The sequence below is a fragment of the Oreochromis aureus genome, linkage group 5, assembly GCF_013358895.1.
Source record: "Oreochromis aureus strain Israel breed Guangdong linkage group 5, ZZ_aureus, whole genome shotgun sequence".
Taxonomy (NCBI): Eukaryota; Metazoa; Chordata; class Actinopteri; order Cichliformes; family Cichlidae; genus Oreochromis; species Oreochromis aureus.
This window is the reverse complement of record NC_052946.1, coordinates 20475636-20497658: the sequence shown is the minus strand read 5'-3', so window position 1 is coordinate 20497658 and position 22023 is coordinate 20475636. Positions and strand designations below refer to the sequence as shown.

Below are 22023 nucleotides of genomic sequence, written 5' to 3'. Positions count from 1 at the left end.
CTAACCTCCCAAGTAAAACAGGAAAAATACAAAAGATAAACAACAGTGCACACTAATTTTTTCATTGTCTGTTTTCCTAAATGCTGGATACTTTTCTTTAATCAAAACTCAGAGAAACACAGAGACCAGTGGGCAATAAAAAGATGAGACACATAAAGACCACTAGCAGCAGCCATATTAAAATGAATGATGTGAATATACAAACTAAAACTACTCTGACTACTCTGAAGTAAACAGTAGGTGGCCACAGTAAGACACTCTTCAAATAGACCTGTTCTAGCACAGTCTTTGAAACCCTCAACCTATAAAACTATAATATTGTAAAGCTGTATGGAAACCTGGACACATGCACAGAGCACAGTGGTAAGGTTAAAAAGAAGGAATTATTCAATAGGCTGGCAACAGGCTTTTCCTCAGAAATATGCTCGTAAAAGGTTAATTATCAATAATTCAGTGGTTGTCTCTCCCTCGTGCGTTTCCAGACAAAATCCTCTCGCACAGTTTCTCCTCAGGGGTGAGTTTCTGGACAAAGAAAAAGTAAAGCGAACAATGATAACAAGGCAACAACACAGAAGCAAAAGTTTTGATCCAGGCTTCCTTCACAACATGCAGTGCAACAGTCTGGCAGTGCCTGAGAAGATCCAAGCTTTTAAACCCAGATGGGAACTAATCCAACGGCTCAGGTGAAAAATTTGACATGTGACCAATCACGGGGGAACATGACAAATATATTTAGATGAATTCTTTGCCAATGTCAGCTCACTTGTACAAAACAGTTTACATGTTTGTTTGCTATTTCTTTTTCTTTTGCATTTTCATATCATGTACATCAAAACACCTTAATGCCAGCCTTTAGTAGTTTATTACTCTCCAGTATCAAAATAGCACTGAAAAACTGAGGCAGATGCTGGTGCCCAACAATGTCAGTTGTCAATAAAGATAACCATTAAAACCATTAAAACACATATTAGATTCATCAAATCTAACTTCTCACAAAAAGAATGTTTTGGAGAAGCAAATAGTTAACAAATTAAATAAATCCACTAATAATAATATCGATTGCTAGAAGGGTAATTAATTAAGGCATCAAGTTTTTATTGAGGTTAAGTGGCAGTATGAACAATTAAACAATGTATATGACAGAAAGTTCAGCATAGAGAGGAAGATGGCAAACAGCAGATTACTACAACTGAGAGGAATACCTCCAAACACTACATCTACCTGACTTTAACAAACACATTTTGTCGACACTTTATACACATCAGGAAACCAGAACAGCATCAAAATACAATAACCACAAAAACACATTCAGTCTTCCTCTGTAAACCCCCCAGCATGTTGTATATTTAGATTTATTCTTTTTAGTACAGACCAACTGGTGCAGATTCAGAACCAGTGAAATAAACTAAAAAGACAGACATCAATATCAGTTTAATTTCGGTCTTACCAGTTATGCAGTCTAATTCTGTATGTGTGTTTATTCAGATTAGCATCAAATGCTGAAAAGAACTGCATTAAAGGTGTTTTAGGGTCTGTGGGAGTCATTTTTAGGCTAGGGCTTCAAAGTTAATGCAACAGTGCAGGTCACATTACCCTTCCTGTTTCATTTCTTATGCCTACAGAGAGAAAGAGTGAGTCTCCATAAGAACATCAAAAATACCATCTAAAAACTATTTGTTATTAGAAACCTTAAAACAACTGCAAATGCTACACTGGTGATATTTACTGAAATTAAAGATCCATAGCAGCCACAAACAAAACAAAAACAAAGAAAAAAAACATAATGAGAGAAGTACACAGACAATCTGACCAATAATTTATATTCTCTTTCTTGCTGGAGTTCTTACAATACGTTTATTTTGTTTTTTAAGGACAAAAACAAAACCAGTGAGCTCTAAAATAGTTATTATCTTATTATTTATAGATAATTTACTTTTTATTGTTTTTATCATCTTGTTTGAACACACTATTTACTTCTTTATAGTTAATTTGCATCTCCGTGTCAACACTATGAAACCATTTGGGGATCAAACTTTAAATGAAATGTAAATTATAAAAAACACACACAAAAGCTGACAATAATAAAATGTTTAACTTCATAATTAATCCCATTGTCAACACTGTATTCTTTTGAAATGACACCCATAATTTCTCTGAGGTGCCTCTGTTGGTATTCTTCACTCTATGAACAGAAAAAACAGACAGTACCTTTTGAACATTTTGGGAAACATACAATTTGCTAGCAGATAAATCCCGTCATGTCCAAGCTGAAGTACTTTAAATCTTGTTCATGCAACTTTAAAAACTTTTCTTTATAAAAACTTGTTGCTCATGAGGAAACTTTTTATATTATACTTTAATATACTTTTGTTTCCTACTGTATATAAGATATGAAGGTAATTTGCCTTAAATAATTAAAGCTTAGCTATATGTGCTCAGTTTTTGTCCAGTTTACACATATAAATAGAATTTTATATTCTATAATTTTCAGTAATGTTATTCCAGAGCCATAAATTTATAATTATCATAATTTTGGAAAAAAATATTACTAGAAAATAAAATAAAGGAGAATCAAGCTTTGATTTGTCTGGAAATGATGGCCTACATATAAAAATAAAGGTAAATGTTAACAGATAATGTAGTACTTTTGTTAATCTTCCTTAACTAAGGTTGAAAATCTGCATAAATTATGTCTTGATTATTTAATTAAAAATCCACTAGAGATCCACTATCTCCATAAAATAATAAAGCTCAGATTCTCACCAGCTGTTTTTCGAGTATAGAGAAGTAAAAATCCCATAACGATGAAGGTCACAGCTACTCCGGAACAACTCACAACAATTACAGTTATCAGCAGCGTCCCTGCAATGGAAACATTTATTAGCAAAGAACGCTATCATATGAAAGGTTTTGTTAACACACACCAGTTAGTTAAACTGCAGGAAGATCTTAAAAACATAAAAACCTGGATGACCTCTAACTTTCTCCTTCTAAATTGAGATTAAACTGAGGTTATTGTACTCGGCCCTGAAAATCTTAGAAATATGGTATCTAACCAGACTCTTACTCTGGATAGCATTACCTTGGCCTCTAGTAACACTGTGAGAAATCTTGGAGTCATTTTTGATCAGGATGTGTCCTTCAATGCACATATTAAACAAATAAGAAGGGTTGACAATATGTAGTATTTAAAAGTAGAATGGGAGATATATGTGTCAGCAGGTATAATATATGACCTATTGTGCTTGTTAACATAGCCAGCCTACCTGTTCTTTCATCTTGTGGTGATGGATCCATTGGATGTGTGTTATCTGAAAAAATGAGTATATACACATGCTGTCTGTCTGAAATGCAAAAACAACATACTGCAATCTACATAAGTGTGATCACTTTACGTAAAGTGTATCAGAATCAGTTTACAGTTTCATCACCTGATACACGTTTCTCTGAAGTTGGCGTTATGGGCATTCCTGCAACGGTAGTAAATACACAAAAGTAGTACAAAATGATGATGGGACAAGAGTGGCAAACACTTACTTTGTACAGTAATGAAGGTTAGGTTACTGTATGGAGAGCCTGACCCTCCAGGTTGTGTCATAAAAAACATGAAGAATACCAGTTTTGTCCCCAGGAATGATGGTTACTAAATCCATAGATCTTTTTCCATCCTTTAGATTTCCCCCTAAAAACACATTTAAAGCTGAAATATTACAGCACAAAACTTCTGTTGTTAGGATGCTGTATCAGTATATAATGTGATGAAAAAGAAGGTCACTTACTTTGTACTGTAATGGTTGACATGCTACTGTTCCGAGACTTTAACTCTCCAGGTTGTGCAATGTAAAAACAGATCACTTTAACTTCAGCAGGTGTCCTGAGATTTGCCATCTCCAGCAGCGTGGTTGCTGTCAGTGTTGTTAGACAGGAAAACTCTTTCACCGTCCCTCCACTCAAAGTGTAGAAATAACATTCAGGCACAGAAACAGATGAAGGAGTCTCACAGTTCAGTGTGACTGAGTCTGTCTCTGTGATCACTGGTGGATTAATGATGAGTTTAGGTGGAAGGGGAGCTGAAAAGTTGAAACATTAAATGCAGTTAGGATCACATCTGTGCCTGACCATCATGCATTCTTTGCTTTCACACATTAAGATAACATCAGTACTTTGTGGTAAAGCCGCTCACTCACTTTGGATGATGATGGAGGAATAGTCACTGTACAAAGAGTTTGACCCTCCCGTCTGGGGCGTGTAAGAACAATTCACTTTAATCTCTGCAGGTGGTCTGAGACCAGCCATCTCCAGAAGTTCAGTTGCTGTCTGTTGTGTCAGACAGGACAACTTTCTAACAGTTCCTTTACTCAAAGTGTAGAAATAACACTCTGAAACCGAAGACGGAGCCTCACAGTTCAGTGTGACTGAATCCATCTCTGTGATAGCTGATCTACTTACTGTCAGTGTAGGTTGGAGAAAAGCTGCAGAGACAGATTATAACATATGTGTCTGGAATAGGTATAGGGTGGTTTTGCTGCTTATTGTAATACTGTAACTAAAAGTAATATTTTACAGTCACATTTACTCACATTTTATGGTGAGTGGAGACACATTACTCATTGGAGACTGATATATAAAAAGGTAAAAACAGGTCACTTTTAATGTAACAGGTGCACTTTGATGTGCAAGTGATAGCATTTCAGATCCATTCAGTTTCTGCAAACAAGAAAATTTTTTGGCAAGTTGTTGTCCTGAAGTGCGAAAATAACAATCAGATATAGAAACAGATGGTGGAGTCTCACAGTCCAGTATGACTGAGTCTGTCTCTGTGATCACCTGTGGTCTCACTTTCAGTTTAGGTGGAAGAAGGGCTGAAAAATTGAAGTTAGGTAATTATCAGAGTCAGCACCGAGATGTAAATGATTCAGGTTCATGTATATACTGTAATTGCAATATATAAAGATCATGTCAGAAAGGTTACGTACCATTTATGGCGATAGTAGATGGTTCACTGTCAAGAGATGTTAAATAAAACCCATCACGCTTTGCAACATAAGCACATCTAACTTCAACCTCAGCAGGTAAAGTCTTTCGAGCCATCCTCAGCAGCATAGTCCCTGTTAGTGTCTGCACACAGGAGGAGCCTGTAGACACTTTTTGACTTGCAATGTAGAAATCACACTGAGACACAGAAATAGATGATGGAGCTTCACAGCTCAGTGTGACTGAGTCTGTCTCTGTGATCAGGGATTTACTCAGAATCACTTTTGGCAGATTAAAGGCTGAAAAGTTAGAGGCGAACATAAGTGAATGAAATACAAATAATATCCACGATAGTGTCCAAGAAATGTAATACTAGACTCAGTGACTGACCTTGTGCTTTGACATCATCAAAAAAATCTGTTGGAGAAAGAACTGATTAAAAACAAAATGTTAAAAGATTGCTTCTCCCACTAAGTGTAATTCTGTCAGTCTAATATAATATACTGTAATTACATAAACATTTAATATTGTTTAAAAGCAGACATTAAATAGGTATCGGGTTAAATACAAAACCATTTCAAATACAAAGAAATGATAAAACGTTGAACTTACAGATGAGGATGACAAACAGCAGATGTCCAGCCATGATGAAGAACCTGAATACTGTGACTGTGAAAACTACACCTATCTGAGTTATATGTAAATGTAGTTTTCATACTTGTTATATTTACTGTCAGGAAACCACAGGCAGCATCAGAATACATCATATTCAAAAGTCTACAAAAATACATATAGGCACTGTTTCCATTGCCAATAGCAACTTCATGTTGTGGCCTCATGTGGTGTTTGTGTGAAATAAGTCTGTGAAGGTTCTCAGTCAATCCAGGTCATGGTAGTCTAAAGAGCTTGGAAAGAAAAGCATCTGGACTTCTTTAAGTTCATTGAGGACATTTCACCTCTCATCTGAGAAGCCTCTTGAGTTCTAAGGTCAAATGGTGGAGAGTCCCAGATTTAAGTTCTAGGGGAGTGTCCCCCAAGGGGGTCATGAACCCCCTGTTGATTCTCTACCTAATCACACGTGCCAAGGTGTGAAAACGGGTGTAGGTCACCCAAGGTTTCGCGTGAACCCGCTGTGAAACCTAGCCCCACCCTATCTTGTGATTTCCTCTGTTCAAAGATGGTAATTCACAGTGGCAGTGAACAGAGGCGGTGGTTTACGACATCATCTGCCATCTATAATCCAGTTTTGAGATCCTTTCCTAGACGGCTTAACGCCCACTCACATCCTGCACCTGTTGACCTCAGGAAAAAGATGAAGACAATAAACATATTGGACCTATGTTTATTATTCATCCCATAGATGTGATGTAGAACAAGAAGAGGGACAGACCCCTCTCTGGGCATTATCATAATCATTTTGGGTTTTTTTGTTCTTTTTTAATGTACTTGAAAATTTTTTGTACTGGAATAAAACCAAGTGTAAAATCCAGACTTTTGCTAAGTGCCCTGTTGAAACTCATTTTATTATACTTAACAGTTATTCTCTTTCTCTTAACAAAATTGTCTTTTATAAAGATATAACACATTTTGGGGTCAGTGTAAAAGAAAGGCAGCTGTCAAATGTGAAAGTGAGGTCAGAGGTCAAATTTGACATGATATTAAATGCAAACTATAATGTGATATTTAGAATCCCAATATACCAGTAGGGGAGACCGGGGATAGTTGTAACATTTTTGACATTTCTGTCTGTAAATTGGAGCTCTTTTGAAGTAGTGGATTCAAAATGTAATGCAAAGTATTTACATGTCTCTGCTATTAAATAGTGCAGCTATTTTCTCTGCAGCACAATTACCCATTGCATGGTATGGTCTCAAACACAAAGAGTGAAATGTTACAATTAACCCCATAGTCTGGGTTAGTTGTAACATATCCTGGGGTGAAATGTAACACAATGAAATAAGGGTACTAACAAAACATTAACATGTAATCTTTATTTATTCAACACCTGAATGCACTTAGAGCCATTTATGTAGCTATGTGTGTGTGACAGAGTGCAGAAATCTAGCTTTTGAACATATTCCAACCCCCCAAAAAAGACAAATTATGGAATTTTCTGCAACTGAATATTTCATTAATTTTGGTTGGTCTTCCTTGAGTTTGGCCTCGTTGGCTCAGTGGGCATTATAACCTACAACTCTTGCACCAATTTTGAACATAACAATGAAGCTGAAAAAATGTAGTTGTGCACCAGCATCGCAATTCCATTACTTTTTATCATGGCTTACCTTGGTGTGGTTTGCAAAGTGCTTCAGAAAGATGAGGAAATCTGTTTCTTGCACCCATCCTGATTTATTTCCACTACCAATACTTCCTACTGGTCCATCTCTGACACAGTGGTCTGCATCATGTATGTGTGGGAACACAAACAGTGGAGGAATTGTGTTGCCAATGGCATTAACCGCATATACAAAAGCGACCAGTGAACCTCTCTCTGCTGATGTCGTTGCCCCAACTTGTTTAATATAAGTTAAAGTAATAGTGTGGTAAGTTGTAACATCTGCATTATTGTTACAACTAACCCAGACTGTTGCTGTTACAACTGACCCAGACTCCTATAGCCATGAACTAGCTAACAATACAGCCAACGGCTAAAACATTAGCACTAAAGACCTGCACAGAATATATCCCCATAGACATACAAATAACATAATTTAAGTTTGATGAGTTTAACTGCAAAGCAGATAATGCTATTAGAAATTGAAATAAAGTACAAAAACTTACTTTTTGGCATACAAATTACTTTTTTTCGTGTGAAATTGTCTGTGTTTGACAAAATGTGCTGATTTTTCACATGTGATAGCAGAACTGAATTGGGCATGCACAGGATGAGTCACATCATTTGAAACTTAGTCCTGATTGGAGAAATTGGAAGTGTTACAACTGACCCACGTTACAACTATCCCCGGTCTCCCCTATTATTTCCTAAAAGTGGCCAACACACACAAAGGCAGCAGAATTTAAAGCATAGTTTTAGAGATAAAAGACATTTCATTAAAGTTTGACCTTACTTGACCTTGAAGAAGAGGTCAGATGTCAAAGAAGGTGATATTTAGAATTCCCATATCATTCTCTTGATGTTTTCAGTACAACATTGCAGTAAGGAACATAGTTTTAACCCTCTGGGGTCCAGGGTATAATTGGCAGTTTTTGACTACTTTTGATTTTACCTCTGTATTTCACCTTTAAAAACTGTTTATCTTGCCTTGTTTGGTATCATTATTTTCAGCACAACCTCAAATATCTCTATATTTGAGTTATTATTTCATTTTTGCATACTATATTAGCACAATTAATCTAAATTCAGACAAAAAAAATTCAAAATCCGAGTAGAAAAGTAATATTTTTTACTGTAAAACCGACAAAAATGTTTAACAAATCCTTTTCATAACTTGAAATGCAAATAGAAATTGTACATTTCTAAAAATTATGCACAAGTTCTGCAAACAACAAAGTTATATGGTACTATTTGCCTAAAAATGCAGCCAAGGCCTCAGGCGCTTTTTATATAACCATTTAAATCTATTTACAGAACAATCAGGTGTGCTGCATCAAATAAGAAGGGACACAAATTATTTGTGCCAGTCCAAAAAAAATAGTTTGTGTTCAGTCTTAAACTGGTCATGTGATTTTGACCCGCCGGCGCGTCTGTTGACCCCAGAGGGTTAAATAACTCTTTATAGCATTAATATCGTGTTGACCTTCAAATCAGTCTATTGATCTTGAATGAGAGGTCAGAGGTCTAATCTGACATGACATTTTAAGTCTTTATACGGTACTTTCTAAATGCTGACCATACACACGGCACTTGTAAGAATCAAAATTTCTAAGTTATATTCTGTCATTTTATGACCAATAAATCATTAACTCCACCTTGAAGACCTTAATGGAAGTAAGCCAAATTTGAATGGAATACTAACATGACGCCACTCTACACCCCTACAAAGTTTTAATAGTAACTTAATAAAAAACACATTTTGATAAACTGCAACAATAGCTTTCTGGGGACTTTATACCGATGCAAATGTGCTGTTACAATTTTAGTTCCTTACTTTTAAAAAACAAATAAAAAAAGATCTCTGTGCACAACCTTAAAAAGAATGAATCTGTCACAAAAAAACAAACATGCTGGGGCTGATGTAAATATATGAAATATAGAAATAGAGGCTAGAGAATTTACTTCATCAGTATCTGTACAATAAAATTTTAAATAGTAAATTTTTTTCACGGTCACGCTTTTAGAGAACATGAACAGAAATAAATTTGCACAATGAGATGGTTTCCCTTTTTAGTATTGAAGTACATCCATATTTTTTTTTAAACTTTTTAAAAATTCATATGGATGAAATCACAGAAATTACCAGAAAGACAGTGTAGATTTTAACATGGCTTTATTTGTTCTTGTTTTAAAGCCAATGATATTTAAGAAAAATACTTCTTAATTTACAGTTTTGTTTTGTTTATCTGTGTGTGTGTGTGTGTGTGTGTGTGTGTGTGTGTGTGTGTGTGTACTTATGTGTGTGTGTACTTATGTGTGTGTGTACTTATGTGTATCTACTGTGTCCAGAAGAACAAAACATATCCTGTTACAAAAATATCTTAAACATAATACAGAAAATATTTAATGCAGCTGGCATTTGTGGTATAGGACTGTATTTCATGCTGTACCCTCCATGCTCACTAGAAACTTCTTGGCTTTACATATATTATCTCCCCTGCAACGTCTGCATGCAGTAATGCAGTTCTGCATGCATGTCTGGTGGATCGTAGTCACTATTAGAACTTCTTTCCTTCTTACACCAAGGCAGTTTTTGCTCTTTTTTTTGTCATTTTTTATTAACATTGAAGCACATGGTGAGGAAATTTTCTCACATGCACATATATTCTTCTCTTAGTTTTTAGTTAGATCTTTGTTTGGTTTTCCTCAGCGCTGTTGTAAATAATTTTTCTTTAATACAAATGTTGGCATGATTAATGTTGTATAGGAATGAATGCTGCCAACCATGGCTATGCAAAATTCTGATATCCTTCAACCTCACTGACTACTGACATATAACTGTGATTGTAATTATTATTAACTGGTTTCAAACCAATATTCTATTTTATAAGACTGATTAAACTAAGAATTTATTTAGATTTTGCACTTATTTTAATGATTTTAGTTATTAGAATCCCTAAATTAATGGTTAATCAGTTAAAATTAGCTTAATTGTTTTTCTTCTTTTAAAGGTGGTGCCCTTATTAAGATCATTCTTAACGGGGTAGACACAAAGAAAGCTCCAGCATTTTTGCTGGCACTGCCCTTGTGAGGCACAGTGATGACATTATATGAAAGACTCCATAATGTTCTACAGAACACATTATGTAGAACACAGAAATGCTACTTGGATAATACTCACTGCACTGGTAATACAAAGCTCTGGGCTGACACCAGAAAGCAAGCCAAGCCATGCACATACAAATGTTAAATTGGGTTTAATACTTCTCTATTAATCTTTTGGAAATTATTGTCTTAAGTAGAAATATTATCCAGGTGAGTTTCCAACAAAAAGAAAGAAAGAAAGAAAGAAAAATACTTTCCTGTCTTATCTATATGGCTTGAGTGTGTAATGGCCATTCAGTCTTATCTTCTGTTTTATTCCAATTCAGTATTTTTGATGTGTTTCAGTGTGCCTGTAGAGTGCTGTATGCCAGGTCTGTTTTCATTGTAGGCGTTTCATCTGGCTCCTCAGGGATGCTGGAGTAAAAGTAGTATGCGGCAGACTAGAAAGAAAATAGAGCAAAAGGTTTTTACATCTGTGTCTTCTCTGTGGTAAACATATTAAATACTGAGGATGCACTTGTCTCACTTACATTCTCAGTTTGAGACTCCTGTCTTTTGAGTTGATTAGACCCTGTGAGTAATACAGAACCAGAGTTACCTTTATTTCACTTTGTATTTCTATGCATAAAAATATAATGTGTATGAAATAGGAAAAGGTCTGAGGACTGTGCTATAAAGCAAAATTATTGGTTAGCAAGGTAAGTTGAATATGAACAGGATATTGTAATGTCTTTTAACACCTACATCGCTATGGTAACCTATGCTGAACACATTACTGGTCCAAACCAGTCTTTGTATGAAATTTTGGCTTAAAATTGGCTGGAAGTGACATATTTTCACTAATTCTTTTTTTAATAGTATCCTGTAAATGCAATATAGTTTTACTACTGAAAGAAAACAATTTATATATAAACATGCAAAAAACAGCAGTAAATAAAGCCCAGCAAACTGCATGCCACATTGTCGTGCCATGTATTCATATTCAGATGGTGAAGCAGAAAATATATAACCTTTTTTATGCTTGGTCCTATTCTTTTACCAAACTTTTGCTTTGGCACTCTTGTAATTGCATCTACTAGAATTGTCATGGTTAGTGCCGTGCGGCGGGCAGGAGGGAGGATCCAAATGTAGGACTCAGAAACAGAGGGTTAAGCTTAGGGCGCAGCTTTATTGCTGAAAGAGCTCTTCATGGAAATTAACACTTACAAAAAGAAACCAAAACCTAAAACCTAAACTAAACTGGCACCGGAAAATAGACACTAAGGAACATGGGCTCGAAACATGACGGGAGAAACACAGCACAAAGAGAGGGTACGATGTGACAACAAGCAGGGGATGACATAGGACTAAAATACATGACGGAGTAACCAGGAAATGGCAGACAGAAGGGAAACACAGCTGGTACTAACTACACAGACAACACGGGGAACAGAGGCCGAACACAGGACTGTCAAAATAAAACAGGAAGTACATGGAAGAAAGATAAGCTCACGTTTCTTACCAAGTGTTTAGAGATTGTTTAAATAACTATCAGCGCACCATCAAGGTAGAAAGAGCAAATTATTTCTCCAAGATCATTTCTAAGAATTCTGGTAATCCTAAAGTTCTATTCAACACAGTCCTGCATCCCACCACTTCAGCCATATCTGAGACTGCCTCACACACGTCTGAGGATTTTCAAAAGTTCTTTACTGAAAAAATTGATAATATCAGAGCACATATCCCGCTCCCATCCCAAGACCCTTCTGAACCACCTACATGGTCATTCTTTTTCTCCGAATTTAAACCAGTTTCATTATCCCATCTTACTAATATAATAATGCACATGAAACCAACTACGTGCCCCTTGGATGTGTTACCTACACCATTTCTCAGAGATGTGCTGAAGACAGTCGGCCCTAACATCCTCGCTATTGTAAATGGCAGTATCTCAAATGGAACTGTTCCTCATTTGTTTAAACAAGCTGTTGTCCAGCCGCTTCTAAAAAAAACCTGGTTTGGATCTGTCAGTTCTTGGCAATTTTAGACCAATCTCTAAGCTGCCATTTTTGTCTAAGGTTCTCAAAAAAGTTGTCCTCCACCAATTATCCTCATTCTTAGACACACATAATATTCTGGATAAATATCAGTCTGGTTTCAGAGCCTTCCACAGCACAGAGTCTGCTCTATTGAAGGTGTTCAATGATGTGCTTTTAGCTGTTGACTCTGGAAAAAGTACAGTTTTGATTCTTTTAGACCTGAGTGAAGCATTTGACACTGTCGACCACACAATCCTATTAAAACCGTCTAAAGACGTGTCGGCATTCAAGGCTCTGCTCTAAAATGGTTTGCCTCTTACCTGGAGAGCAGATCATACTCTGTGATGCTGGGTAACAAATACTCTTCCCCAGCTTCACTTACTTGTGGAATACCTCAGGGCTCTATTCTGGGCCCTGTCTTATTCTCCTTATACATGCTCCCTTTAGGCTCCATTTTTCAGAAACATCAGATCTCCTATCACTCTTATGCAGATGATACACAGTTCTACCTCTCTCTAAAACCAGGTGCTGATAGTACACTGCAGAAAGTCTCAGTGTATGTCTTAGCGACATACATTGCTGGATGTCTCTGAACTTTCTCAAACTAAATCACGACAAAACCAACATTATAATTTTCGGTAAGCAGGACTCTATTAGTCTTATAAAGAAACAATCTGGGCCCATTATCAGCTAATGCACATCCCCATGTAAAAAATCTTGGTTTTATTTTTGATTCTACCCTCAAGCTGGACAAGCAAATAAATTCAGTTGTTCGTGGCAGTTTTTTCCAACTCAGGAGCATTTCTAAACTCAAAAATATCCTGTCATCTAAAGACCTGGAAACCCTTATCCATGCCTGCATATCATCACGTCTTGACTATTGTAACTCTCTCTACTTAGGCATCTGTCACTCCAGCCTGTGCCGCCTGCAACTTGTTCAAAATACAGCCACAAGGCTCCTAACGGGTACCAGAAAGAGAGAGAGTATTACTCCGATACTCGCATCTCTACATTGGCTGCCAGTTAAATATAGAATTGATTTTAAGGTTTTATTATTTGTTTTTAAAGCTCTCCATGGTTTGGCTCCAGGTTACATTTCAGATCTTCTTAACCTGCACTTACCCACTCGAACTCTGCGCTCCTCCAGTCAGATGCTGTTATTAGTTCCACGCTCCCAGTTCAAATCTAGAGGTGACAGGGCTTTCTCCATTGCCGCCCCGAAACTCTGGAACAGTCTTCCCCCTTTCATAAAATCCTCTTCATCCTTGGAAGTCTTCAAATCAAATTGAAGACCTACCTATTTTCGAAGGCTTTCGGATCTCTCTGACACCTCTTTTATTCTGTTCTAACTATTCTGGTCTTTTATCTCATTGGATGATGTTTGCATGTGTATACACATATACATGTATTTTATGTTCACTTATGTGTGCTTGTGTGTGAATGTGTACATTTTTGTATATATAGTTACATATTTGCATGTACACATATACTTTTTACAAACTTATATGGATGTCTTACAATGTTTCTATAATGTTTTCATTTTATCTATTTTAATTCTTTTTATCATATTATCCCTCTGTTCAGCACTTTGGCCGGCACTCGATGTCTTTTAAATGTGCTATATAAATAAAAATGACTTGACTTGACTTGACTCGACAGACACAGAGACCCAGACTAGACACTGAACAGAAGGACCACAGAGTACAGAGACAGGAGCGACAAGAGACACGACTGACTGGGGAACAAGAAGACAAACATAAGGACAGAACTAAACCTACACTAAACATAGGGGCACCAGAACTAAACCTAAGAACTGGAATTAACAGAGCAAAGAGGGACTAGAGCGCTAGGAATAAAAAACAGAAACCAAAACACTAGTAATCATAAACCTTGATGAAATCAGAACACAGGGGCACTGACCCAGGACCGTGCAAGAATACAGATTAGAAAAGTGATCAGTTACATTTGTAGACTGTTTGTCACCATATCTATTTGATAAATAAAATGAATGTCACTTTGATTTAGAGACAAACTACAGTAATTCCCATGTCTGCTTTATTGTTTAGGGTCATACAGTCTAACCTTTTAGAGCTTTTCCATACAGCTGTTACATAAACAGCAGCACCAAGAGTACACTGAGTAGTAATATAAATAGATTAACATGTTTATTTTAGTGCTCCATGCGCTTGTGATGATCTTGTGAATGGTTATCATGATGACAATAACCATTGTCATGACACCTGTTATCTCCAGCTGGGGTTTTAGAATGTTTTAAGTCCACTAATGCAAATCAATTCTGGCTATGTTGATCTTGGTTTGTAGTATACCCCTCTGATATTCATATAATAAGATTGTTTTGTTCTATAAATGCTTTGTTCATTCAATTATATCATTTTGGTTCCTCATCAAAATAATCTTAATTGTTACACAACTGTAACAAACCTGTGAGCACAAAAGCAGCAACTCACCGTTAGGTGGGTCATCAACAGGGACTAAACTGGTCATACTGTAGACTTCAGAATCATTCGGAGACATCTTGTTTGATAACAGAAGAAATGGAGAAGAAGAGAAGTCATGAATGACTTGCAATTAAGTACATGAATTATTAGTAGATACAAGGAATTTTATTACAACAAAAATAAGAAAGAAAAGTACCCATCCTCCTCGGTCAGTTTTTTTCGTGCTTGAAAAATTACCTACAACAAAAGGCAAAACAAAAGTAAGCATATAAAACTACCATACAAAAAAAACAACAACACTCAAGGACATCGTGGTCTGCAGCACAGCTGTGAGGGAGGCAGTCGCACCTGGATGGCATGCAATCATGCCTCGCCAGCTTTAAAGTCTTTATTGGGTCCTGAGTTTGTGTTGTTGTTTTGATGTGTTCGGCTGCGAGCTGAAAAGCTGCAGCTGTGTGTGTGTGTGTGTGTGTGTGTGTGTGTGTGTGTGTGTGTGTGTGTGTGTGTGTGTGTGTGCGTGTGTGTGTGTGTGTATATATATAAAGTACAGCAACCATTAGTAAAGTGTATGCTGACAAGCATGGAAACTTGGCTGGGTCTGCCGTGGATTTATTACACACATAATACCAGAGGTGATTAAATATTTAATTAATTTAAGTCATTGTGGATGTGACAGTGTTGTTACATCAGGGCAAAAAAGACAAGCATTAATTCTCAAATTAATTAATTGTCTGTTAATACATGCTAAAGTAAAGTGATCTCTCTGCTTTCATCAGCAATCTGTCATTAAGCTTCTCACATACCTGTTTGCATCCATCCAAACAGGTTCTTAAAAAAAAAAAAAAAAAAAAAAAACACTGCCATTTTGTGGCAGCTGCTGTCTATTCACTTATAAATCAGAATGATACTTGATACCAGACCTACTCAAATCTATATGGGAATGGGCATTCTCATGTGTGTGTGATAGAGGTGGGCGGACTGAGTTAAATATCAATGATATACTAAAGCAGTTGGATCAATACATGTTTCTATCCTGTATGTATGCACTCCACTGAACTGTGTTAAATCAATTTTTCATTTTTTGTAAATGAAAAATGAAAAAACTCAAACATACACGTTGAAAAAGATGCAAACTTTTTTCTGTTGACTGTCACATCAATTCTTTTTACCCTATGCTGGGCGAGTTAATATATTCACCGGTGTGTTGAAGCAGTGAGGTACAGTGTTGGTGCGGAGCAGCTGAAACATAATGCTGAGTCTTAAGGAGGAATAAGAAAATTGTGGGAAAGCGTGTAAGTATGGAAGAGAAGTAAAAGATATGGAGGTCAGAGGAAATCAGTCGGTTTATGAACAGAATGGCGGTGGGGCTGGTGGATTTTGTGTATAAACTTTTTTATAATATAGTGTGATCAGAAATACTTCAAACTGTAGAAAAGGTTTGAGGCTTTACATGACATAAGGAATGATTACTATCCTTACCATTTCTTCTTTTCACACAGACAAGAGCCATTCCCAGTGAGATGACGCCCACGATTACACCAAAAACAGTTGCAACTACAGGTAGAAGTTTATGGGCAGGAAGTACTAGAAAAGCACAGACCACAAACAAGTGTCAGTCTTGCTTCCATTTTGGTGGAAGTAAAGAAGAAAGACATCTACTGTTAAAAACCAACAAATCTCTTATTTTATGGTCTTGAGAGCAGCAAAGTATGCTGAATGACATGTAGGCAAAGAACAAACTTCACTGATATGCAAAGCAAAACCCTCCTAGTATGATGAATACACAGTGCAAGGAAATTTCACTCACCTGAAGATGTCCTTGGTGTGGTCACAGAAGAAGTCGTCCCCACTGAAATGAATATCTCTAAATGTCAAAAAACACCACAGCAATTGACCTAAGCATTTTTATTCACTTGTAGAAATCTTACCAATTGTGTGAATTGTAATTGTGTGAATTGTAAAGTCCATAGAAGGAGGAGGAGCAAAGGTCAAAGTGTTTTTTTCAGCTGCAATAAAAGAAGATTGTGTAGTGATTGTTTCATTATTTGAGTTTCTTGTGGATTCACCACAAAAGGCATTTTTCTTCCACTACTGCAAAACTGTCATACAGCAGCAAAGTGTCAATGTTTTACACTTAACTTTAAACTTTCAAATTCAAAACAATGTTGTAGGGCTTTAATACTGATTGAGTGATTCGAATACTTTGATTATAAAAAACTCTCGACACAGTCTTTGCTTCAATGCTTCCTTTAACACGCGGCTCTGTAGTGCTCCGATGTATTAAACGATGTAAACGCGACTAGAACAAGACCTGCAATACAAAAGTATTTAGAAGCAGTGTGTGAATAAAAGGTTTGACAACATTGATCCTACACACACTGATAACACAATAGCAACAGTGATGATGACGCTGACACAGTTTAACATGGAGCCGGAGTTTGTTTATGCGCAAGAGCAAAGAAGTGGAGGTGTTACCAAGACAGTGAGCTCAAGGTGAGTGAAACAAAATGTGTTTTTAACGTTAAAACAGCAGCGATGTTCCTGTAATCACCATTAAAACCTTTACTTTAGCGTGAGTCCGTCATCAAAGCACCTGATCAACAAACTTCCAACGTGAAGAAAAGCAAACTCTGCAGCTGCTCCATCCACTGCCATTTGTTTTAAACAGAGAAAAACATCAGCAGTAAGCCTCCACAAGTACTATTAAAACATGCAGATGAACTGAGTCTGAGATCAGACTGGTTAAAACATACAGCTTGCTGAAGGCTGACGGTAGCAGTCTTATTTGACATGGAAGTGGTACCTGCAGCAAACAGGGGCTAAACCGTATTAACTTGAAGACTCTTGTAACATTTTTCACGCTGAAAATGAAATCATATCAGATAATGTGCTAATTAAACTGCATTAATATTTAAAAATATAGGAATAAAAACTTTTTTAACAACCTAATAAAAATGTAAATGGGCATTTAAACTCTGATCCACTGACCTGAGAGTTGTTAGGTTGGACACTGAATTATTATTAATATTTATTATTAACATCTAGAACATCGTATCATCTGTTTTGTGCCTTAGTTTAGATTACACATATATCTTGCTTTGTTTTATTGGACCTTTGACTGAACTTTAAACTATTTATAAATGTTTTAATTTAAGATAAAGCTTTCTTAAAATATATTTTATATAAATACACACACACACACACATATATATAATTTACAAATACAATTATTTTACAGATCTTATATCTTATATGCAATAAACATTACAATTTCTAAAATGGAAGCTTACTCAATAACTAAAATAATCGGTAGCTGAAGCCCTATAATACTATTTTACTGTCATCTGATGTCATTGCATAACACATAATGCACTGTAAATACATCCATCAATACTCAGAATTCTGCTCCCTGGACGGACTTAAATTAATTCAATAGATAGGCAGATTATTTTAGGATGGAAATATATATCACCTCTTAATATCTGGTACATTACATTGTTAAAGCTAAAAAGAACCTTATAAACATCAGTTTTCAGCTACCCTTTTTCATTTGTAGAAATAAATGCACATGCTGTAATGAGGTATAATAGAGAGCAGCACATTGTGATCACTTACTTTGTATGTTAATGGAGGATATGTTGCTGTGAGGAGACTGGTATTGTCCCCCTTTATGCTGTGACATGTAAAAACATGCCACTTGAACCTCAGCAGGTGAACTCTGCTGTGCCATAGAGAGCAGCTCAGTTGCTGTCAGTGTCTGCTGACAGGAGATGGACGTAGATTTTCTTCTTCTCATAAAGTACAAAAAACACTGAGACACAGAAACAGATGATGGAGTCTGACAGTTCACTGTGACTGAGTCTGTTTCTGTGATCATCATTAGATTCATTGTCAGTTCGGGTCGAGGAGCTAAAAAATGTAAAGATTTCTCAAGTTAATTAAAGAAATGTTTCATTTATTGAAACTGCTTATGTATCTTATGCACATTTAAATTTTCCTCACACCTAAAACAACCGACAAGTTGAGAGAGGTTGTTGTTTTTTTCTACTGATACTCTTGCCAGACATCCTCATATTAGTTAACTGCATTAGTATTTACTCACTTTGTATAATAGCTGTAATTTCTGACATGTTACTCAATGGAAATTTTGTTTTAAATTGACTCTTAAATTCAAACAAATGGCAGTTTATTTAAGAATGTAACATCAGTTACATGTAAATGAAAAACTTTATAAAAATCAGTTTTTAGTTTCATTCTTTGGTTTATAAAAGCTAAAACTTTATGCACATACTGTACAGAGGTATACTATAGAGCAGCATGTTATGATCACTTACTTTGTATGCTGATGGAGGACGTGTTACTATGCAGAGACTTATGTGGTCCTCCTTTATGTTCCAATGTGTAAAAACATGTCACTTTGACCTCAACAGGTAAACTCTGCTCTGCCATAGAGAGGAGCTCAGTTCCTGTCAGTGTCTGCTGACAGGAGATGGACGAAGATTTTCTTCCTCTCATAAAGTACAAAAAACACTGAGACACAGAAACAGATGATGGAGTCTGACAGTTCACTGTGACTGAGTCTGTTTCTGTGATCACAGTTGGATTCACTGTCAGTTCAGGCCGAGGGGCTAAAAAATGTAAAGATTTTTTTAGTTAAATAAGCAAATGTTTCATTTACTTAAAAATAAAATATATTGATAGAAACTGATCTGAGAGTTTTACTTTTTAAAATAATCAAGTTTGATACACATAAACAATTTCCTCCAACAACCCTTAAGTTGAGAGCAACTTTGTTTTTTGTACTGATACTGTAGACAAACATCCTCACATTAGTGCACTTCAGCAGAATTTACTCACGTTGTATGTTGATGGGTGACATGTTACTCTCTGGAGATTTAAGTATATAAAAGTAATAACAGGTCACTTCAGCTGTAAGAGGTGAACTTTGACGTGTCCATGACAGAAATTCAGACCCTGTCAGAGTCTGCAGACAAGGAGCTGCTTTATCAGGTTTATGTCCTGAAATGATGAAATAACACCGAGACACAGGAACAGATGATGGAGTCTGACAGTTCAGTGTGACTGAGTCTGTCTCTGTGATCATCTGTGGATTCACTGTCAGTTCAGGCCGAGGATCTAAAAAAGTGTAAACAGTTGTTGAGTTAAATAAGCAAATGCTTAATTTATTTAAAATAAAATCTAATAATAGAAACTGGTTTTTTTTTTCTGATGCACATGAAAATTGTCCTCTTCACTCACAGCATGATCACTTACTTTGTATGCTGATGGAATATCTGTTACTGTGAGGAGACTGGTATTGTCCTCCTTTGTGCTCTGAGCTGTAAAAACATGTCACTTCCACCTCAGCAGGTGAACTCTGCTGTGCCATAGAGAGGAGCTCAGTAACTGTAAGTGTCTGCTGACAGGAGATGGACATAGATTTTTTTCTTCTCATAAAGTACAAAAAACACTGAGTCACAGAAACAGATGATGGAGTCTGACAGTTCACTGTGACTGAGTCTGTCTTTGTAATCTTCTGTGGGTTCACTGTCAGTTCGGGTCGAGGAGCTAAAAATGTAAAAGTTTCTTGAGTTAAAAGAGAAAACACTACATTTATTTGAAAATAAAATCTAAAAAAAAAAACTACTCTGAAAGTTTTAATCTGATGCACATTTAAACCTAATATTACTGCGTTCATTGCAGTAGCATTTACTCACCTTGTATTGTGATTGGTGACGTGTTACTCACTGGAGATTTATATATATTAAGGTAAAAACAGGTCATTTCAACTGTTACAGGTGAACTTTGACGTGTCCATGAAAGAAATTCAGACCCTGTCAGAGTCTGCAGACAAGGAGCTGTTCTGGCAATTTCATTCCCTGCAATGATGAAATGACACTGAGTCACAGAAACAGATGATGGAGTCTGACAGTTCACTGTGACTGAGTCTGTCTCTGTGATCTTCTGTGGATTTACTGTCAGTTTAGGTGGACGGAGATCTGAAAAATTCAGGTACATGTTAGATTCATTAAATACATTCACATCTATATTATATATTTCATATTGTAGATTTATAATAATTACATTTAGATTCATAATTATTGCAAGTACTTAGATAATAACTAATCAACCCCATAATTACTATTGAAACATATTATAAACTGTTCATGTACTTTTGTCACTCACTGTTTATGTTGATGGTGGATGGCTCGCTGTCAGGAGATGTATGTTTTAAAGTATCAATGTGTACAGTGTAAGAACATCTCACTTCAACCTCAGCAGGTAAACTCTTATGTGTGATCTTCAGCAGCTCGGTCGCTGTCAGTGTCTGCACACAGGAGGAACCTTTGGACAGTTTCTGGCTTGCAATGTAGAAATCACACTGAGCCACAGAAACAGATGATGGCGTCTGACAGCTCAGTGTGACTGAGTCTGTCTCTGTGATCGCAGGTGGATTCGCAGTCAGTTCAGGTGGAACACTGACTGAAATTACATTTACACAGATGTTATTTCAAATAGTTTACATATGCACAAAAAGTATTGATGATGAGCAAAGTTGAGTTATTGTAGAGAAACTCCAGAGACAAAACCGAAAAATTAATAATCCCATACAGTGAGAAACACATGAAATTACGACTGACCTTGTGCTTTAATTTCATGAAAGGAATCTGAAGAAGGAAAGAAGGAAAATACAAAATAGAATCAACAATAAAAAGATTCAAAATGTAAACTTGTGTTAGAGTTAAACAACACTTAATAGTAATAATAGGTGAGACTATATTTAGTAATAGCTGACATGAACAATGAATTATAAGAAGTTTAACTTACACATGAGAACGACTAGCAGCAGGAGATCAGCCATGATTAAAAGAACAATGTGAATGTGCAGCACAGACTACAACAGTCTGTCTGACTGCTCTGACTCTCACCTATATTAAATGTTAATTTTAGAACTTGTTTTCAGGAAAACCACAGTTTTCAAAGTGTCACACTAACTGGCCACAGTAAGACACACGCCACATACTGAGAACCTGCAATGATACACTTTTTAAACCCCCACACATATAACTAGAATATATTTAGTCATCCTTTTTGTAGGCACGTAACAGTTAAAGTGTCTGTTGATCACTTCTGTTGCTTTGCTTTTGTGTTTCTTAGACATGCTTATTTCTACAATGGCAGAACGATTAGT

The 22023-nt window shown here is 36.2% G+C and overlaps 2 protein-coding genes across 2 annotated transcripts; both read right to left on the bottom strand.

Moving 5' to 3' along the window:
* Window positions 1-1088: 1088 nt before the first annotated feature.
* LOC120440374 lies at window positions 1089-5621 on the bottom strand. The gene is made up of 11 exons (XM_039612728.1): window positions 5587-5621; window positions 5365-5391; window positions 4977-5273; window positions 4581-4862; window positions 4188-4472; window positions 3780-4070; window positions 3617-3682; window positions 3432-3470; window positions 3267-3311; window positions 2764-2862; window positions 1089-2182 (listed from the first exon to the last, which is right to left on the bottom strand). Exons 1-11 carry the CDS (start codon window positions 5618-5620, stop codon window positions 2178-2180), a joined length of 1470 nt encoding a protein of 489 aa, XP_039468662.1. The 5' UTR covers window position 5621; the 3' UTR covers window positions 1089-2177.
* Window positions 5622-10421: 4800 nt separating this feature from the next.
* On the bottom strand, window positions 10422-20122 carry LOC120440169. Its single transcript, XM_039612005.1, has 11 exons — window positions 20106-20122; window positions 19689-19967; window positions 19166-19459; window positions 18447-18740; window positions 16760-16837; window positions 16639-16680; window positions 16311-16415; window positions 15028-15068; window positions 14841-14907; window positions 10885-10925; window positions 10422-10794 (listed from the first exon to the last, which is right to left on the bottom strand). The coding sequence occupies exons 2-11, from the start codon at window positions 19933-19935 to the stop codon at window positions 10696-10698; spliced, it is 1308 nt and encodes a 435-aa protein (XP_039467939.1). The 5' UTR covers window positions 19936-19967; window positions 20106-20122; the 3' UTR covers window positions 10422-10695.
* Window positions 20123-22023: the final 1901 nt, after the last annotated feature.